The 17,926-nt window shown below is 36.2% G+C and overlaps 1 protein-coding gene across 1 annotated transcript in view; it reads left to right on the plus strand.

Moving 5' to 3' along the window:
* Positions 1-1,491: 1,491 nt before the first annotated feature.
* PDE6C (phosphodiesterase 6C) overlaps positions 1,492-17,926 on the plus strand; it is a gene marked incomplete at both ends in the record, with an annotated part of 29,475 nt that continues 13,040 nt past the window's right edge. The window contains 11 exons of the mRNA XM_082486352.1: positions 1,492-1,971; positions 12,383-12,535; positions 12,650-12,739; positions 12,960-13,100; positions 13,681-13,755; positions 13,843-13,907; positions 14,019-14,085; positions 14,812-14,859; positions 15,057-15,206; positions 15,886-16,029; positions 16,113-16,181. Of these exons, the coding sequence (XP_082342478.1) occupies positions 1,492-1,971; positions 12,383-12,535; positions 12,650-12,739; positions 12,960-13,100; positions 13,681-13,755; positions 13,843-13,907; positions 14,019-14,085; positions 14,812-14,859; positions 15,057-15,206; positions 15,886-16,029; positions 16,113-16,181 (1,482 nt within the window). The remainder of the gene's footprint in view (positions 1,972-12,382; positions 12,536-12,649; positions 12,740-12,959; positions 13,101-13,680; positions 13,756-13,842; positions 13,908-14,018; positions 14,086-14,811; positions 14,860-15,056; positions 15,207-15,885; positions 16,030-16,112; positions 16,182-17,926) is intronic.

Consider the following 17,926-nt stretch of genomic DNA (forward strand, 5'->3'; position numbering starts at 1 on the left):
TTCTTTGTGCATGAGAGGATCAGTGTCAGTTGCCTATGTTGATTCTTTTAGATTTGTTGATAAAAAATGAATGTTGACTCACTGTGGCCTCTGGCAGACAGATAAAGTTGTACTTTGACAATTGATCTTTTCAAATTAAAAGTTGTCAGGGGGTATATGGTCTATTTTCCTTATTCCTTTTCTTTCCTTTCTTATACCAAGAACTTCCTTCTGCTCTCTGATCATTGTGGATGCCAGAAATAAAGATTAATTGTATTGCAGCCCTCCTACTGTGCTGAAGTTCAGATCTGTTTCAATGAACACAGATCATTTGCTGTCATAGTTGGCACTCAACTTAAACTCAGCCTTCTCACTCATGTAGCCCCTAGGGTGTTTGCTCCTAAATTTCAACACAGTTTTCATCATTCCTTTTCCATTTGTGTGAGTAACACTGAACTTCCAAAGGCAGGAAACTTCAAACATGTTATAAAGCTACGAGACTCACGATTCCCTCTTTGCCCACTACCTGTCAGGTATTACAATTTTCCTGCTATTTAAGAGAGCAGAGATCTACATTTTCTGAAGAAGACACAGAAGAAATTACATTACTTGTAACGTAACCCTGTAACCTGTTTGGTTAGTCATGCTTATAGAGTAAAAATTTTACTGTCTCCTGAAGTCAATTTGAATTCAAGCCATTTTCTGATTTTACCCTTTGCTTTAGACTACTTATTTTTTATCAAGTTATATATGTCATATCTGTTTGTGCTGAATCAAATTCTAATTCTTTTGCTCCATCTTCAACAGGGTAAATCACTTGAGCAAGCTCAGAGTTTTGTAAGGTCTTTAGGATTTCATGCATTTTATGCATATATTGCTTCATAATGATTTACTTTTAGTAATCCAATTTTGTTAATCTCCTGACTATTTTGAGCAAAACTAAATTTTGCAGTTTTAAATTTTCTCTGTAACATTCTGTTTTCCTCCCCTTAAGTACCTCTCACAAATACACGTGTGTATGTCTGTGCACGTGTATAACGTGGGCTAAGTATCTCAGTAGAATTCCTCATATTAAGTTACAATGGAAACTTTTGTTTGTATAGTACAATATATATACTGTGAATTAAGGAGATAGCATACAGGTGTACAGATCTACACATCAGACAATTTTATAGGTTCTAAGAATTAATTGGTTAGCTTAAAATGCTAAAATGATTCCCTTCGGATTTATGAGCTAAGAATGCTCAGGGGTTTAGTGTCCTGACATCTCTTTAATTAGCAGTCTCCAAGATCTCACACTAAGAAGATGCTAAGCCAGTGCCTTCTGTCATATCTCGAGAGTTTCAGAAGGCTTGGAAGCCACAGAGGAAGGTGAATGTACTATGCCTTTGAGCTATGCAATATGTTCAAAGTACCGTTTTCTTACTAGTATCAAGTTAGGACTTCTTGCTACAACTCCTACTTTGATGGTGATGCAGTTCTAAAAGAAATCCTAAGAAAAATCCAGCAAACATGGGTGAGGTAAATAAAGATGCTGTTGAAAAATACTTGGAGAACAACCCCCAGTTTGCCAAGGAGTATTTCGACCGAAAAATGAGGGCAGAAGTGCTGGGAAGTATCTTTAAAGTGAGCCCTGGAGATGTGAAGGAAGGAGTCAGCTTCAAAGACATGTCCCGTCTGGAGGAGTGTAACATACTTTTTGAGCTGCTAACAGAAATCCAGGATGAAGCAGGCACTATGGAAAAGATAGTGCACAAGGCCCTGCAGAGGCTGGCCCAGCTGCTGGCAGCTGATCGGTGTAGTCTGTTTGTTTGTCGTTCCCGAAATGGTACTCCAGAGGTAGCCACTAGGCTTCTCAATGTCACTCCAACTTCCAAGTTTGAGGAGAATTTGGTGGATCCAGACAATGAGGTTGTTTTTCCTCTGGACATCGGGATAGCAGGATGGGTTGCTCATACCAAGAAGTTTTTTAATATACCTGATGTGAAAAAGGTAAGTGACTTCTCTTGGGGAATGGGTTTCTGTGCATTTGCTTCTTCAGCTTTCTGCACAGGGCTCGTGGTACAGAGTCATTCTTCAAAAACATCCCAGAGAGAGAAATCCAGAACAAAAGCATAAGAAAAGCAGCAGCAGAGTTTGCTTAAAATCTAGTAGAACTACGTCATGTAGCCTAGCAAGGTATTTCCAGTATCCTTGCACAATAGTTGTAACGTAATTTACTATAATATGGGAGGAGAATATTAGATTAATAGAGACCAATAAGTACAAGGCAGGCTTCTATTCTGTTTTCCAGTATGGGCTTGCAAGTGTTCTCCCTTATCATTCCATGCTGCCATACATGCACCTCTGAACATAATTAATTTGCAGCTTTTGTAATGAGGATGCTTCCTTATAAGTAGGTGAAGATGAAGATGATGTCAACAAATATGTTCAGCTCCAAGTCTGTCTTTGAATTTAAAACAGCTCCAAATTTTGAGTATTTCCAGATCCAGGGCTTTTGTTCAGAACCCTCTATAGAGGAAGATTAATGAGTCAGAGCTGCTCTGACATTTTCAAAGTTCCTGTTGAATTTGCACAGAATCACCTTCTTTAGTTAAGGTGTTGATAAGGTTATTACAAATATTAATTAAAATGAGTGACTTAGCAGAAATTAAACATACATGAATAAGAACTGCTTTAGAAACTGCTCTGAAATGCGTGGGGGAATAGAAATGTGCTTTGATTGTTGTAGATTTCTTTAAAAATAGCTAACCTTATATTATCAAACGGTCACAACTTCACCTCTTTTTAGTCTTATGTGGAAAAGCTCAGCATAATCAAATGGTGCTAAAATAATTTTACAAGATGATGGTCTGGCTTCTCTGTACTTCCAATACAGCCAATTTAAAATGACAGGCCATTTTGGAGATGGAAACCATCTCAGTGTCCTAAGCTCAATGTAAACAATAAAAATCTTTATACACTGCAATCATCTATGTTTTCCAGGGGGTAAACAAAAAGTAACGTATTTTATCATGTTAAAAGGTGGCAGGCATAAAGAAATAAAGGACTACTTTTCAAACTCGGAAACAAATGAAAATGTATATATATATGAAAAGAACACTCCAATATATAGTAAACTGCCTCAGGTGTAAGTAGAAATCACAGGAACAAACAGAAGAATGACTGATTTGAGGAAACAAGTCAGCTGGTTTTTAACTGACCACTAAGATGCTTTCTTCAATGGCTGCTGTTCTGACAAGAAGCATCTGACTTACTGCTTCTTACCACCACATAGGGAGATTGGAGGATAATCCTTCTAAATTCATAAGACTGATTACATGAGAAAAGATCAGGAGGATCAAGAAAGATGTGCTTCTATCAGACACTGCACTGCTCCTTAATATCATTATGTGAGAGGTGCTCAGAGCAGGGCTGCCCAAATATTTCTGTGTTTGCAATAGGATTTGTTCAAAATTTTGTGACAAATGTGATTTGAATATGCTTAAATAAGAGAACCTTTCTGTCCATCTAATCCTACTATGTATACCTTTTGCACTCATAAATTAACTCATGTCAGCTGAATATCTGTCCAGCTATTTATTATTCAGTCTTTCTAAGGTAATCTTTACTTAGGCATCCATTTACTCTCTTAGGATTACTGAGGTCTGTGCCATTAGGCCCACACTTAAAAATGCAGTTAAACCATAGTGCCACTAATCCACATTTGCTAACTAAATGTCATCAGAACATTGACATTTTGTAAGTTAATTACAAAACTCCCAGAGACTTCTCTGGGACCAAGATTTGTTATCTAAAAACAACCCTGAAGGTCTCAAAATTGTCACCATTTCCGTTCTACTTGTAAAAAAGTCAAGTGTCCAAATCCACACTTTCACACAGGCAAAGCTCCCACTAATGTCACCAGAATCTTTATATCAGTAAGGAACCCAGAACTACAGCTTTAGTCAGTAACATTTAAGGAATAGAATTAGTGCATGGCAGCAGAAATAGGCAGCCACTGAAGCCTTTATTACGTTTTTGAAAGGATAATTATTTTTCAGATCACTTTGTATGCATTTCAGTCAAACTAGATTGTCTGCTACCCAAATCCTGAGCAAAAAATGACAAGCAGAGTTAAGCCAGAGAGTAATTTTGCCCTTACTGCATTGTCAGAATACAAAATGCACAATGAATAATTCTAGATGGCTGTAGTACTTTAATGATGTCGTGTCTAACCACTTTCTATTGTTGACACAATTCATATCCAAACAGCATAGTGTTTTTTTAAGTCTTAAGTACATGACAACGTTGACAAACCCACAGTGAGACATTTTCATGCTTCAATCACCCCCCTTTGTAACAAGTGAATGTGATGAAAGATCACAACAGCAATAAATCATTGGAAAAAAACCAGAGGACTCCACTTTTAGTGCCTGGTAGCCAGTTCTTTAGGGATTATCTCCTTCTTCAACCTGGAAAGCTACCAATAAACGTGAGGAAGCTCCTCATCCTGACTAATGCTTCAGAAAAGAAAAGCAGAGGAAAAGATACAGACCTTCCATAATTAACTTAGTAGCCAGAACAGTTTCCCCCACAAGATTATGGACCTGTTGACTGCGAGAGCTAATAGCATATAATCCAAGATTTAACAGCAATGAGAAATAGGAGACCAGTCAGGACCATTACACTAATAATTTGCCTCACATTATTCCCAGGATCTGGCAGAGTACGTGACTCAAATATTCCAAAGTGAAATAATAGACTGCATAAAATTTGATATGTCCACTAATAATCTTTACATATTAACTGGTAACATGGACAACATTATAAAGAAGTGTACTACTCTCATATCTTTTGCTAAGGCATTATTTCGAAATAAAACAAAGAACTAAGGAATAGTTAAACAACAAACGTCTTCTGGGGAATCAAAATCTCACTTTTTCAGCCTGTAAGAACCAATAATAATATTGTATTATGCATATATATTTGCATTATATATATATATATTTGCATTAATCCATCACATTTTTAAATTATTTTGCTATTCGTTTTAATTCAGAGATATTTGAAGACAAAGATTTAACTGATTGGAAACTCAAGAAATAATATTCCTGGTTATAGTGGAATACAAAATTATATAAATGGTGAAAAAATGTTTCAAAGAAGCAAAGACTTTGGATTAGATCCAAAAAGGGACTCAAATTTTCTGATGCTGAAATAACAAGCCCTCATTTTTAGAGATTATGCACTGGAATCCACAACCCCCAGTGAAGTAAAGAAACAACAGAGTGTGGAGAGATTCTGGTGCTTCCAACCCAGATTAAGCAGCCAGATCAGTGATCATTGTGGCATCTAATTTAACCACTGGTATCCTGTGATACAAAACAACTACACGTTCAAGTTGTATGCACTTCTATCATCCCTTTGTAAACTGATCCAGCTTCAGTTTGCATGAGTCTTTTTTTTTTTTTTTTTCCTGGGAGCTCTTCTCTTTAATGCAAGGGTGGGAGAGACTTTAATTCCAGGCCTGTCTGAAGTGACAGGAGTTTCAGATTCACAGGAATGTGCCAGTCCCCAGACTCTAGGCTGTCTAAGCTTGGAACAAGGAAGAAGAGAAAATCCATCCTTTTTCTTGAATCTACACTGTACAATTGTACAAATGTAATTTACACTGTAAAATAAATTAAAGATTATTTGAAGACGGGAGAGAAAAGTGTGAAGAGAAGCATGGTTTTGCAGCTCAGTGGTTCAAACTCCTATGTGGAAGTGAGGAGACCTGGGCACTGAACGATTGTCTAGCTGCTGTGTGCACAGTTCCTCTGGTAACAAACAATAGTGGCCCTGGGATCAGGTGGTAATCTTAGACTCCCTCCTAGGGCAAGAAGACATTGCTGGAATCAGGTGCATCCATGTCAAAAATCTGAATCACTGGAAAAGCACAGGAGAGAACAAGATGGTCAATGACACAACTGGTTGCCCTAAAAAGGGAAAGAATGGGGTCACTTTGTGGTGGAGCTCGTAGCAGGGCAGTCATTTGCTAATAAGATGTCTCTCTTCTTAACTCACATTCTGCTGCGCTCCTAACAATGTGATCTTGGAGAAGAAACCCAAATATCCAATATATTGACGAGGCAGAGTATTTTAAACAAAGCTTCAAAGGCCAGAGGAAGATTGTTAAAGTAATTTTAGAGGGAAGTTCTTGAGAAACAAAGCAGAGTTGTTAAGATGAGAAGAAAGGTACTGCCTTCCTGAAAGTCTGGAAAGTAATGAGAATTGAAAGAAATAATCCTAAGATAAAAAAAAAAAAAAAAAAAGGAAAGATAGACTTTTACCTGGAAAGAACTTGCATTGTAAATGTTAGTGTCTGCACCTCCATTTTATCTTATCATCTTGATAATAAAAAACAGATTATCATAAGCTCACACTCAATATAGTAAATATTAACTGTAAAAATGGAAATGTCTTCTAACCTGTTTAAAGACAAAGATTCCATCAACATACAAGAAAACATTTTAACACAGGAACAAATTTCTATTAATCATGCCTTCCAGAAGAAAGACCCAATCCTTTAACTCTTTCTTTCAATTAACTTCTGTTAAAAGAGGAAAGCTTCCAAAAGTGAAGAAAAAATGGACATTAAAAATTAAAATTAAAAGCTTCCTTTTAGCCTAATTTTCTTTTTTTATGTGAAAAAATACTTAAAGCAATATAATACAGATTCAATTTCAAAAAGTTGCAAAATAGCCACTACACATGGCAAATAACAGACATTTCAATGACTTGACTGTAAAGTTCAACTCCCAAACACTGTTAAATATATCTTAATTTCTACTTGATTCAGTTTCAAAACTCTAGTGATCTTGAAGTTATCAAAGTCAATTTGTTCTGCAATGCTAGTAAGTTACATGTCAAAACGTAGTTGCTTTACATCCCTGACAATGTATGATTTTTTGAGTGTGGCCTAATGAATGACCAACTCATTTAGCTAATTGGTTTTGGTTTTGAATCAGACTGATGACATTTTTGTAGCTGATGGAAGGTGCTTTTTATTTTCCATTCATACTCAATTATATCATTATGAAACAAAAATATTTGTGAGTTGAAATTAGGATAAGCAGAAATAAGAGATGAAGCAATATAGCAAACCAATACCACCTATTCAGTGGTAAAAATTTTATTTGAGCGATCTGAGCCACTGCAAGCCACTGGGAGAACAAAATATCAGGAATAGGAGAAAATACTGCAGGGCTACCAGAAAGAAAAATAGAAACATGTAAAGATGGTGCAAGAAATGTGTGATAATGATGAGAGTGTGATACCAGCTCCTGACGTCAGAGGTTCCTGTGGTTCCTGTTCCAGTAGTGCTCCAGACCCACCCCTGGTCATCACACATCAAAAGGATGATGTATTTTGACCAGTCTGAGCTCATCTATCCAATCCAGAACCTTCAACGTGAGCAAAGTAGTCTTGCCACTGCAAGGTGTCCCAGAAAGATATTCTTCCTCTGTGCTTTATAAGAGGAAAGAGATGGAGGAATTGAGGCATCTGCTCTCTTGACACTATCACCTCAGCTGCAGGATTAAGTCTTATCACTTCTCTTTAACTGCGATAACTTCACCAAATTCAAAACGGAGAGCTAGGCTGCACAGCAGATACTGACACGTCACTTGGAGTTGACACAAGAAATAAGGAAGAGTAAGAGTTTTTTGAATGGGAGTAATTGTGATAGTGATATGAAACCCAAGGTCTAAATGTCATCTGTGGGACGTGAACAAAACTACATCATGCTTCCTAGCAAGGCTCCCAGTCAAGCAAGCAAAGGTTTATGGGAAAGTCTAATTTCCTAACATTTCAAACCCCGTGTATGATGAACATGCTGATGGTGCGACAAATTAAAAGCAATTGGGAATAACAAGTACACTAGAGATGTGAGAAGCCTCAGTACTAGCAACTTTGAGCTGCTGTTCCTATTACCTGAAATGAACCAGAGTGAATCTTTACCCTGACTAGTCAAACAGGGAAGAGAGGTCCTTGTTCCCTTATACTTTCATTTTTACTTGCTTTTCACACTTCTCCATTACTCTGTCTTTCCTGCATTTGTACAAATTACATACTTTTGCATGTGCAATGGGAACCAAATTAACAAGGGTTGCCCTATCTCATTGCTTGCAATAGTTTTCGCATTTTCTGATCAAATTTACACTCAACAAATAATTTACAGTGCAGACTTTGACCTGGAGTTTCCAATAGTGACAAACTCACTTGCCTCAGGCTGCATTTTGTCATTAATCCAATCAGAAATTCTGAAGGCTTAGCTCAGTGTTCTGGAGCACACTGTAGCAAACCCTAAGATAACATTATGAATTGGAGATGTACTTCCATTATTAAATACTGTAGGATGGGTACATCCTACATAATCCCTACGTAATCATGAAGTATTATCTACTCATGTAAGTCTTTTAAAACTAACTTTCTTCTTGAAATGCCTGTGGTTCCCAGGGAGTGAGTTTTTCTCAATTATGTTTATTTTACTTTATAACAGACATGAACTTACAGTTGTGTAGCTACAATTCAGAATCAGATGTGGTATAGACTCAGTAAGCAACTTTATTTGTAACTGCCATATGAGGAAAATAAGAGTTAGTTTTACAAAGAATGGCCTTATTTTCCCTTTCACAGAGGTAATCACACTATTTTCACAACAGTGACTTCTGATTTCTTAAATTCCACTGCTAGGTATAAGATGGAAATCAGGTGTATAAAACTTAAAGTAATTGAAAAGTTGAGGCCAAATGATCTAAATATAGATAAATTATATCTAATTGGTAAGTTTTATAATAATAATGTGTAGTAGCGTTAGTAAGTTACAGTGAGATAAAACTGGTTTCATGGTTTAGAGAATCAAGAAACATGAATTAGCTAGTAATTTTTAGTGTATAGGCTAGATCCATAGTAGCCTTCCAAACCCCTCTCCTGTTACCTTCTATCACCTATAACAGAAACACAAAGAGGCATCCTGATTTTCCACTCCTGTATGCTGGTGCCAGCTTAGTGCATGTTGCACATCTTAGGACAGAACTCATCATTGTACAGTAAATGGCTTAGCTTTAAATGAAGCCAGTAGAAAATGTGCTACAGTTAGGGAGTTATCAACAGATAGCCTTTGCCTCATTTTTTTAAAAGCCTATTTTATGATTTAACTGAGAGCTGAAAGTTAACCCTTGCTCTGAAAGACGGTTAGATTCAAAATGTCAGGCTCAAATAGACTAAGTGTCCACATTCATATACCCATGAGAGCACCAAGATGCTCTTCTGGGGCTGGTACTGCAGATGATATTTCTGGCTTATTTGCCTATGAACATGATTTTCCAGACATTGTGAAAAGTTATTTTCTTTGAAAATAAAAGCAGCTTGTGTTCTCAAGAGCAAATATTTTAAAACTTTGATTGGAAATAAAGGTTTCAAAACTCCTAGAAATTATGTGCAAAATATTCAATAATGAAAAGCCAAGATCTAAGCACAAATTTTTGCTTGTATATGCAATTCATGTGCGATAGGAGTCTTTGTATATGCTGTGGGAATGCTGCCAATGTGTTATGAGGTATTTATATCTTTCTGCATTGCACTGTCTAGGCACAACTCAGGATGGCTTGTGGTTACTGAACTTTTTGTTTATTAATGCAGACTTGCATTCTTTAAAATTTTCCTATTCTCTGCAAAAATTGTATGACCAAAGTGCTTCTTCTGAACACTTCTGAACACCACTGCTTGTACCTTCAGTCTGGAGTTATTAAACAAAGTAAGACTCAGCATCTGTGTCCTGCTGATTCAGCTCCCTTGGTGTATGCGGGTCCCTTTTAAGTATTCAGAAATCCATGAGTGTCTGAAATTTTTATTTATTCCCTCATAGCAGCATACAGTGCTCTAAAGCCAGGAACTTGAGCCTCACCATTATGCTAGATGCTCTTGGTGAGGTAGAGGAACTACAAAACAGGGTCAAATTCTCTATCTTTCTTTTGAATGGCTAAAACAGTCAAGAGATTCATAAATTATTACTGAAGCCTGAAAACACACCCAAAACCAGAATGGTTGTTTGAGTAGGTAAAACATCTCAGAGAAAATAAAACATTTCCATGTAATAACTTCCTTGTTTAGCAGACTACAGGACAACATTTGATTTTTACACAGAAGAGACAGATTGACTGTCATTTTCCCTGGATATCTTTTATGTGAGATACCCCTATACCTTTCTCTGAGAGAAACAGAAAACAACTAAGGGAAAGTTTGACAGAAATAGAGAAAACATCTCCTCTTCACTTGGAGGATATATTTCGAACTGGCTACACTTTCCAGGGTCCCAAATACAGCCTGATACATTGAACTACAGAGAAAACATATGATTTATGGGGATGACACAGGCTGTCCTTAAAGAATAAATTCTCTGTACGAGAGCCCAATCAGTAAATATAGAAAAGACATGTCAGAGTTATTTTCACACATTTAATTCTTTTCACAGAAATGCAGTCCTAGAAGGAAATCTAAAATGCAAATGTAAAAGATGGGCTGTATGAAGACTATGAAGAACTGACCAAAAAATATCGCTAACATTTTGAACACATAATAAAATCCAGTCTACCTTCTCAGGGTTGTATGTGCTATAAATTCAACATATACCAGAAACAATTGCTAAAGAGGGAAAAGGGGAAAAAAGAAATTAAGAGGAAAGACAATTTTAGTTCTGACATTTCCTAGCCTTTTCATGCATGATTTTACAACCTAGAAAATGGTTCAGTTTTTTGTTTGTTTAAGTAGCTTTGTGTATAAATTATGAAAGCAGAAGTTCCATTGTGTGGCATCCTGCAACATTCTCCAGCCCATCAGTGAGGAAGAGACCTTGAGATCCACCATGCAGATCTTGGTTGCCTAAGCTAATGGAGTAATTAATAGCAGTTATATGTATCAGCTCTGTGGGTAGATATGCAGTAACAAGTCAGTCACTTTACAAGTCGGTTCACAAATACTTGCTAACAGCAGGGGATTAGTAAGGTTTGGGAGTCTTGGCTCTGGGTGGATGTCCTTAAAACAGGGCTCCTTTGGCCTCCCTCTGGCCGGCTGCCATTCCTATCCATGGTGTTGGAATGTAGTCTGACCTTCCCTAGTTACCAGGCCGCTTGCCACCTCTTGACATTCTCATTTAGCACCAACTGCTTGTTACCTTCAGAAATCAGAAGTACAGCTGTAAAGGAAATTCAGGGAGAATCTGCCATGGACTGTAGACCAAGACTTTAGCGCTCACCTCTCTGAAGTAGTTTGAGCACTGACATGTTAGAACAGGCAGATGTGAGAGAATGAAAAAGACTTAGTAAAGACAGAATCTGGCTATTTCAGCTGCTTAGTAGAACCATGTCACTTCTCAGTATGCACATATTGACAGATTTCAATCCCCCAACTCATAACTCAGCTCATTTAGATATACTATCATAAGAATATCACAAAACACAACAGTTGGCAAACAGATTTCCCTGACAAATTTCAAATCCCTTTTGTAAATTAAAGAGAACACTAAAGCATTTTAAAGAAAACACCAAGAATTTCTTTGATATGAGGAAATGAAACAGTTTTCCATGAAATATGAACTAGCTTCCCAATAGTTTTTACATCAAAGAATGAAAAGAATAGCTTTTACTAAATCCTCCTCAGCACTCAGTTTCAAGGATGAAATTGGTGGGGTAGTTAGTTGTTTATTAGTCACATGATCTCATTCTCACAGGATCACATACCCAACAAAGGCAGCTCTGTGTCCTGATCCCCCAGTCCTAGACCATCCCATTCACCAGAAGAGCATGGAATGGGAGCCTCTCAGACAGGGAGGAATAAGAAATGGCTCAGCCAGATGCATACCTGCTGGGGACACCTCTCTGCCAGAAGCATTTTTAGCCATATACATTCAGGACAGATGGTAGTTTTAAGCATTATATAATGGGACAGTATCAAGAATTTTATCTATAGAAATAATTAAATAATAATAAATATTAACATAGCTATGGTAATTCTCTTACATGCAAGCCATAGGTATTAGACTTTCAGGTAGACGCAAAGTCATACTACTCTCTCCTTTATTCTAGATTTTCCCGTATTTTTAATTCCTCAAATTCCTCATCATTCTAATAAAAACATATGCAGAACTTGGTTTCAGAAGCTATATTCATAACCAATGCCTAAGTTAAGCTTGTACATATAATGCTGCAAGATTGGATTAAATAATGATAGTGGGGAGTTTTGCAAGTATAAACTTACTGCACTGTGAAACTGTGTTCATAGCATTGCAAACATAAGTTATCAAATTATATGATCATTTGCTCTTGGCATGGTAGCTAATTGTTAAGCATTTCATTTGTGGTTTTTTTTTCTTTTCTTTCAGAACAACCATTTTTCTGACTTTCTGGACAAAAAAACTGGTTATACAACACTCAATATGTTGGCAACCCCAATTATGCAGGGTAAAGAGGTACTTGCTGTTGTGATGGCACTCAACAAATTAAATGCCACTGAGTTCTCAAAAGAGGATGAAGAGGTAATAACCTCAAATGTCACACAACAGTAGAGTTGTTAGTTGAAAAAGTAGTTTGAGTGAATCTACCTCTTGATTTAATACTTTTGTCTTATTTTTGCTCTTTGTCTTTTTTAGGTCTTTAAAAAATACCTCAATTTTATATCTTTGGTCCTAAGAAATCATCATATGACATATCTCTACAATATTGAATCCCGAAGAAGTCAGGTATAGAAGAATTTGTTAATGATAATACTTCAGTTTTGTGTGAAACCATTATTATTCCCACTATTTTATATTCTTCCAGGCTTATTGAAGTAAGGACAGAATCTATTTAAATTTTTCATTTGATAATCTGACAATTTTATTCTGGAATGCCTAGGACTCATATGTTTATGTTTTCTTACTGTTGTGAACATTTACCCTCTTTCTCTTTTGTTGCAAATAGATGCTTTTGTGGTCTGCCAACAAAGTATTTGAAGAGCTAACAGATATAGAACGGCAGTTTCACAAAGCACTGTACACTATTCGAATATATTTGAACTGTGAAAGATACTCTGTTGGTCTGCTGGACATGACTAAGGACAAGGTAACAATTGTTTTGTCTACTTGCTAGATCAGTGCCGCTTCTAACTTTAAGTTAAAAAATCCATCCCTCTAATTCATTTTTTCTGCATATTTCTAGTGCATGTCTCTCTAAGACACAAAGTTACCATGCTTTCTAACCCTTTGGGATAATTATATAAAATCTAACCATGTTACAAAAATTACATGTAAAATATAAGCATGAAAAAGGATACAACCACAATAAACATAAGGGCCAATTCTGAAATAATTTTTCATACTAATAATTCTGTGCGAGAAAGGGTAGAAGAGAGAACTGCAGGTCTAATTATTGCTTTATAAATACCTGCCTTCTAAAACAACAATGAAGCTGTACAACCATCCAGAGATAAGTTTCAGATTAGCCTGCAATTTACCGGCAAACAATTCTTGCCTGGAATGTATTTAATAACGTTTTCTTAATATTTTCTGAAATGTGACCATAGTACAGCTATGGAGAAGGAAAAATAAAATTGCTATCCACAGATGTCATGTTATCTATGCACACAGAACTGATTTTAGTTTTTATTTTTCCTTTTGCAAAACCCTGCGTATTGTTTTCTCAGGAGTTCTACGATGAGTGGCCAATCCGGCTGGGGGAGGCAGAGCCTTACAAAGGCCCCAAGACACCTGATGGACGAGTGAGGATATTAATTTTTCTTTTTATGAATCTTAATTTGATATTGAGATTGTACAGGTCATCTACTCATTCTTCTCTTTTTATATAGGAAATAAACTTTTATAAGATTATTGACTACATTTTACATGGAAAAGAAGAAATCAAAGTCATTCCGTGAGTATTCACTGGCAGCCTGCGAATGTGTGGTAATTAGATGTATTGCTGGGACAGAATAATAACATGTCTGTATTGTAGAAATCATTTAATTTCATTCTCTCTCTAAAGGACACCTCCAGCAGATCACTGGTGTCTTGTCAGTGGATTGCCAACATATGTTGCTGAAAATGGATTTGTAAGTTCATAGCAAAAGTAAAACTGAAAAGTTTTAGTTCATGCAGTTCTTCTGATGATTGAACAAAAAAACCAAAACCCCAAACCTCCCCATTACCAAAAACCTCTACAAAAATACCATGCTACTTCCAGTGTCATTGGTTCCCAGTGAAATCATGTGAATCAGTAGTCTGGATGGAGACATCAGGAAAATTTCTCTCTGATTGTGGTGACATCAGAGGAATAATGTGTACATCTGATGCCACTTCACAGTTGTGCTAAGTAAGTCTCACCAAAATGTCAAAGTAAGAAAATTATCATATACACAAATTTACAATTTTCTTTTTTTCTTATCTTTTCTTGCATAAACAATATACATAATTCGAAGTTGTGATGTATGACAATTAGTAACCCTATGGCATTTTTAACAACCCTTAGCACTCAGTTATTTCTTTCTATAAACCCCTATGCCATTTTAAACTGGAAGTGATTTTCTTAACCATTATGCTAATGCACTGTGAGACATCATACATGAGGGACTTTGCTACAAGCACTCCAGAATGACGTCTGGAGTGTCTGGAGGAATAATCACATCTAATTTAATAGGATCGGTTTTAATTTCTGTAGCTACCTCGGGTGCTCACTGTTATTAGCTTAGAAAATAAGTATGCCTTTTTAAAATATCAGGCCAAGTCTTGGTACATACTATATTCCACTTAAACAATGTCTCCTTTTCTTTATGCTGCAGATTTGTAACATGATGAATGCACCAGCAGATGAATATTTCACATTTCAGGTAATTCCAGTAATGTTAATAATAATAGATACTGTGGAAAAATATGCTAATGCTTTCCACCAATTATTACACTGTTGATTACATAAATAATTTCTCCTTTGTTTGTGATGCACAGGTCTTAGTGTTACATCGCCTATATCAATAGCTGTATTACTACTTTCAAGGTAGTAATTTCCTGTTCTTTGGCTTTCCTACAGAAAGGACCAGTGGATGAGACTGGATGGGTTATCAAAAATGTCCTGTCATTGCCTATTGTCAACAAAAAAGAAGAAATTGTGGGAGTTGCAACATTTTACAATAGGAAAGATGGAAAACCTTTTGATGAGTATGATGAACAGATCATTGAAGTAAGCTTTATAGGATTAGAGGCTTTAAGGAGCCATAGGATGTTAATAAAAATATTCTTGTAAAAACTAATTTTAAAATGTCTAAAAATTTTCAAATATGCTTTATTAACATCTAACCAAATGTCTATCCTCTTCACTATACATTTTCTTAAGAATCAGAAATTTTATTTCAATTTATAAACCTAAAAATTTATGAGATTGTTTACATTCCAATAATGAACAAAAGTCAGATACAATTTTATTTTTAATCATTTGACTTGTTAGTGATGGTCAGCATCTACTAATTAGCAGTGGGTAACCAGATAAGGTGTGCTGCTTGCCAATGGATGTCATGCCTGTGATCATGGGAGTTCCCAGAGTGTTCATTATCACATGCACTTGGGCAAGATAGGATGCTACCCAGTATATCCAAGTCCACTCAGGTAACTTAAGCTTCATAAGGCTCAAAGTCCTGTATACAAAATGGGAATATGGGCCCTTAATTACGAGGTTGAGACAAACAATGCTGTAAGGTGCTGACAGAATCTGTTGAGGAAGGTAAAGGCCTCTAAGAAGTAGAGTTACACATTGCTTTTCAAAGGCCACTACCAGAAACTGGAGTTTAAGAGAAGTAAGTTCAAATTGTCAGTTTAATTTTATTGTCATGGTGTCACCTTCACTTTGCTTGGCTTTGTTCCAGACTCTCACGCAATTCCTAGGGTGGTCTGTTTTAAATACTGACACTTATGACAAAATGAACAAGCTTGAAAACAGGAAAGACATTGCTCAGGAAATGCTTATGTACCAGACAAAGGCCACCCCTTCTGAAGTTGAATCTATACTGGTGAGTTTCTGTCCACAGTCACAGAATTAAAGTAGGAAATTTGCTACACAAAAACTGAATTTCTTACTCATTTTCACTTTTAGAAATACAAGGAGAAATTAAACGTAAATAGCATAGAAGAATGTGATCAAAAGGATCTTATCAGGATTTTGGTAAGTCATTAAACTGAAAATTCTGATCTTGCATTTATATCAGATAGTACTGTGTCCTCATTATAGAAAAAGTTGTGTATAGCCAAATCCTGATTTGATTTAATAATACATCTTCAACCTCTTCGGTTCTTCTACATGCAGACCCCACTGCTACCTACAGGGAAACATTCAGTCCCAAATATGTGTCAACAGATTTGGATAGTCAGAGTTACATAGAAACGTTTATATGAATTAACGTTTAAAGTGTTTAACTTCTTCAAATATCCATAGGGACAGTGCTATACCTATAATTGAATTTATTTCATTTTGAAAATGAAAGAACTGACATTGATATAAGGTCACTTTCTTTCTGAGTAAAAGAACACATGTAGGAGTGTCCAGTGGAACTAACCTACTTTCAGAATAATTTTCCCACATCTCCTTAGGCAGAAGTGTCCAAAGACAGTGATCAGGGACTTCACAGTGATGAAACAAATTTGACCTAATCAGTCAAAACTCTGCTACTACTATACAAAAATGAGTCACTTTCTTTTCCAGTCTGTGCAGTCCTCTGGCTGCCTTAGTATTTCAATCTGGAAAGGGAGTGCCTTTTTGGAGGAAAACTATTTGTGCCCACTTAGTGCACTTCAGTTTTTCCTGTGGAGTGGTCCTGGAGTAGATGGACTGGCATACTTTATCTGAAACAAAACTCAAAGATGTGCTCCAGGAAAATACTGAATAAACTCCCGCAGTTAATGGATCAAAACAGACCTAGGATGAAGAAAAAAGTCAAATACACACAAATCTGTTGACTTCCAGTACCAACCACTTCACATATTTCCTCCTATTACACCACATTTGCTAATGTAGGTATAGCCATAGGGAAAAGATCTCATTAAACTATTTTTCTTTATGTACATGTGCATACCAGAATGCAACGGTGCTAAGGTTTTACCGGCTCCCACAAAACAGATGCTCACACACCTTACAAGTGGTGAAACCAAAAAAACATCAACAGGCTATGTGTAGCTTTAAAAGTAGATATAAGTTAGCTGCAGGAAAAATTGCAAAAATTAATAGATGAACATAAAATCTCTCTACTGGTAGAGCAATAAGGGCTTATTATGGTACAGGCTCCAAATGTAAAAACATAAAACTAGTATGAATTTTTAAATCTCCAAAAAGCAATTACAATGAGTTCTCTTAACATTGTGAGTCACAAATTCAAAGGTCCAAGATCTCTTGCACTGCTGAGGCTACATGCAAATGCTTTATCCTATTATAAGACCTGGAATCCCAGATAGCTAATGGGATAGAGCAGGTGTTTCTAGCTCTGATGATTCACAAAGTAATGGGTCTTAAAACACCACTGCTCTAGATTCCCTTGTCCTTGACCTCAGATCAGAGTAGATATAAAAGGAAAATCCCAGGGAGAAAGAAATATCTTTGCATGGATGTTCAGCCTTATTTGTTGAAATACATGAAATACAGTCATCTTTTTTCCTCATCCATAAAATGGAGATTATTTATAGACTACTATGGTGGAAGGGAGTCATTGTGATCACATAATCTATTTTTTTGTGTTGCATCAGACTTTCCTGAATTAATTCTTGTTTGGATTGAGGCACAACTTTTAAAATATAATAAAGCTCTCCCTAAGCTTTGTGATATACAGATGAAAAGTGTTATAGAATAGTTCACTAACATTGCTGTTACCAGTTAGTCTCTTCAATATGAATCTAAATAATGTATACAAAATAGGCAAT

The sequence above is a fragment of the Vanellus vanellus genome (assembly GCF_965231255.1).
Source record: "Vanellus vanellus genome assembly, chromosome: 7".
NCBI lineage: Eukaryota > Metazoa > Chordata > Aves > Charadriiformes > Charadriidae > Vanellus > Vanellus vanellus.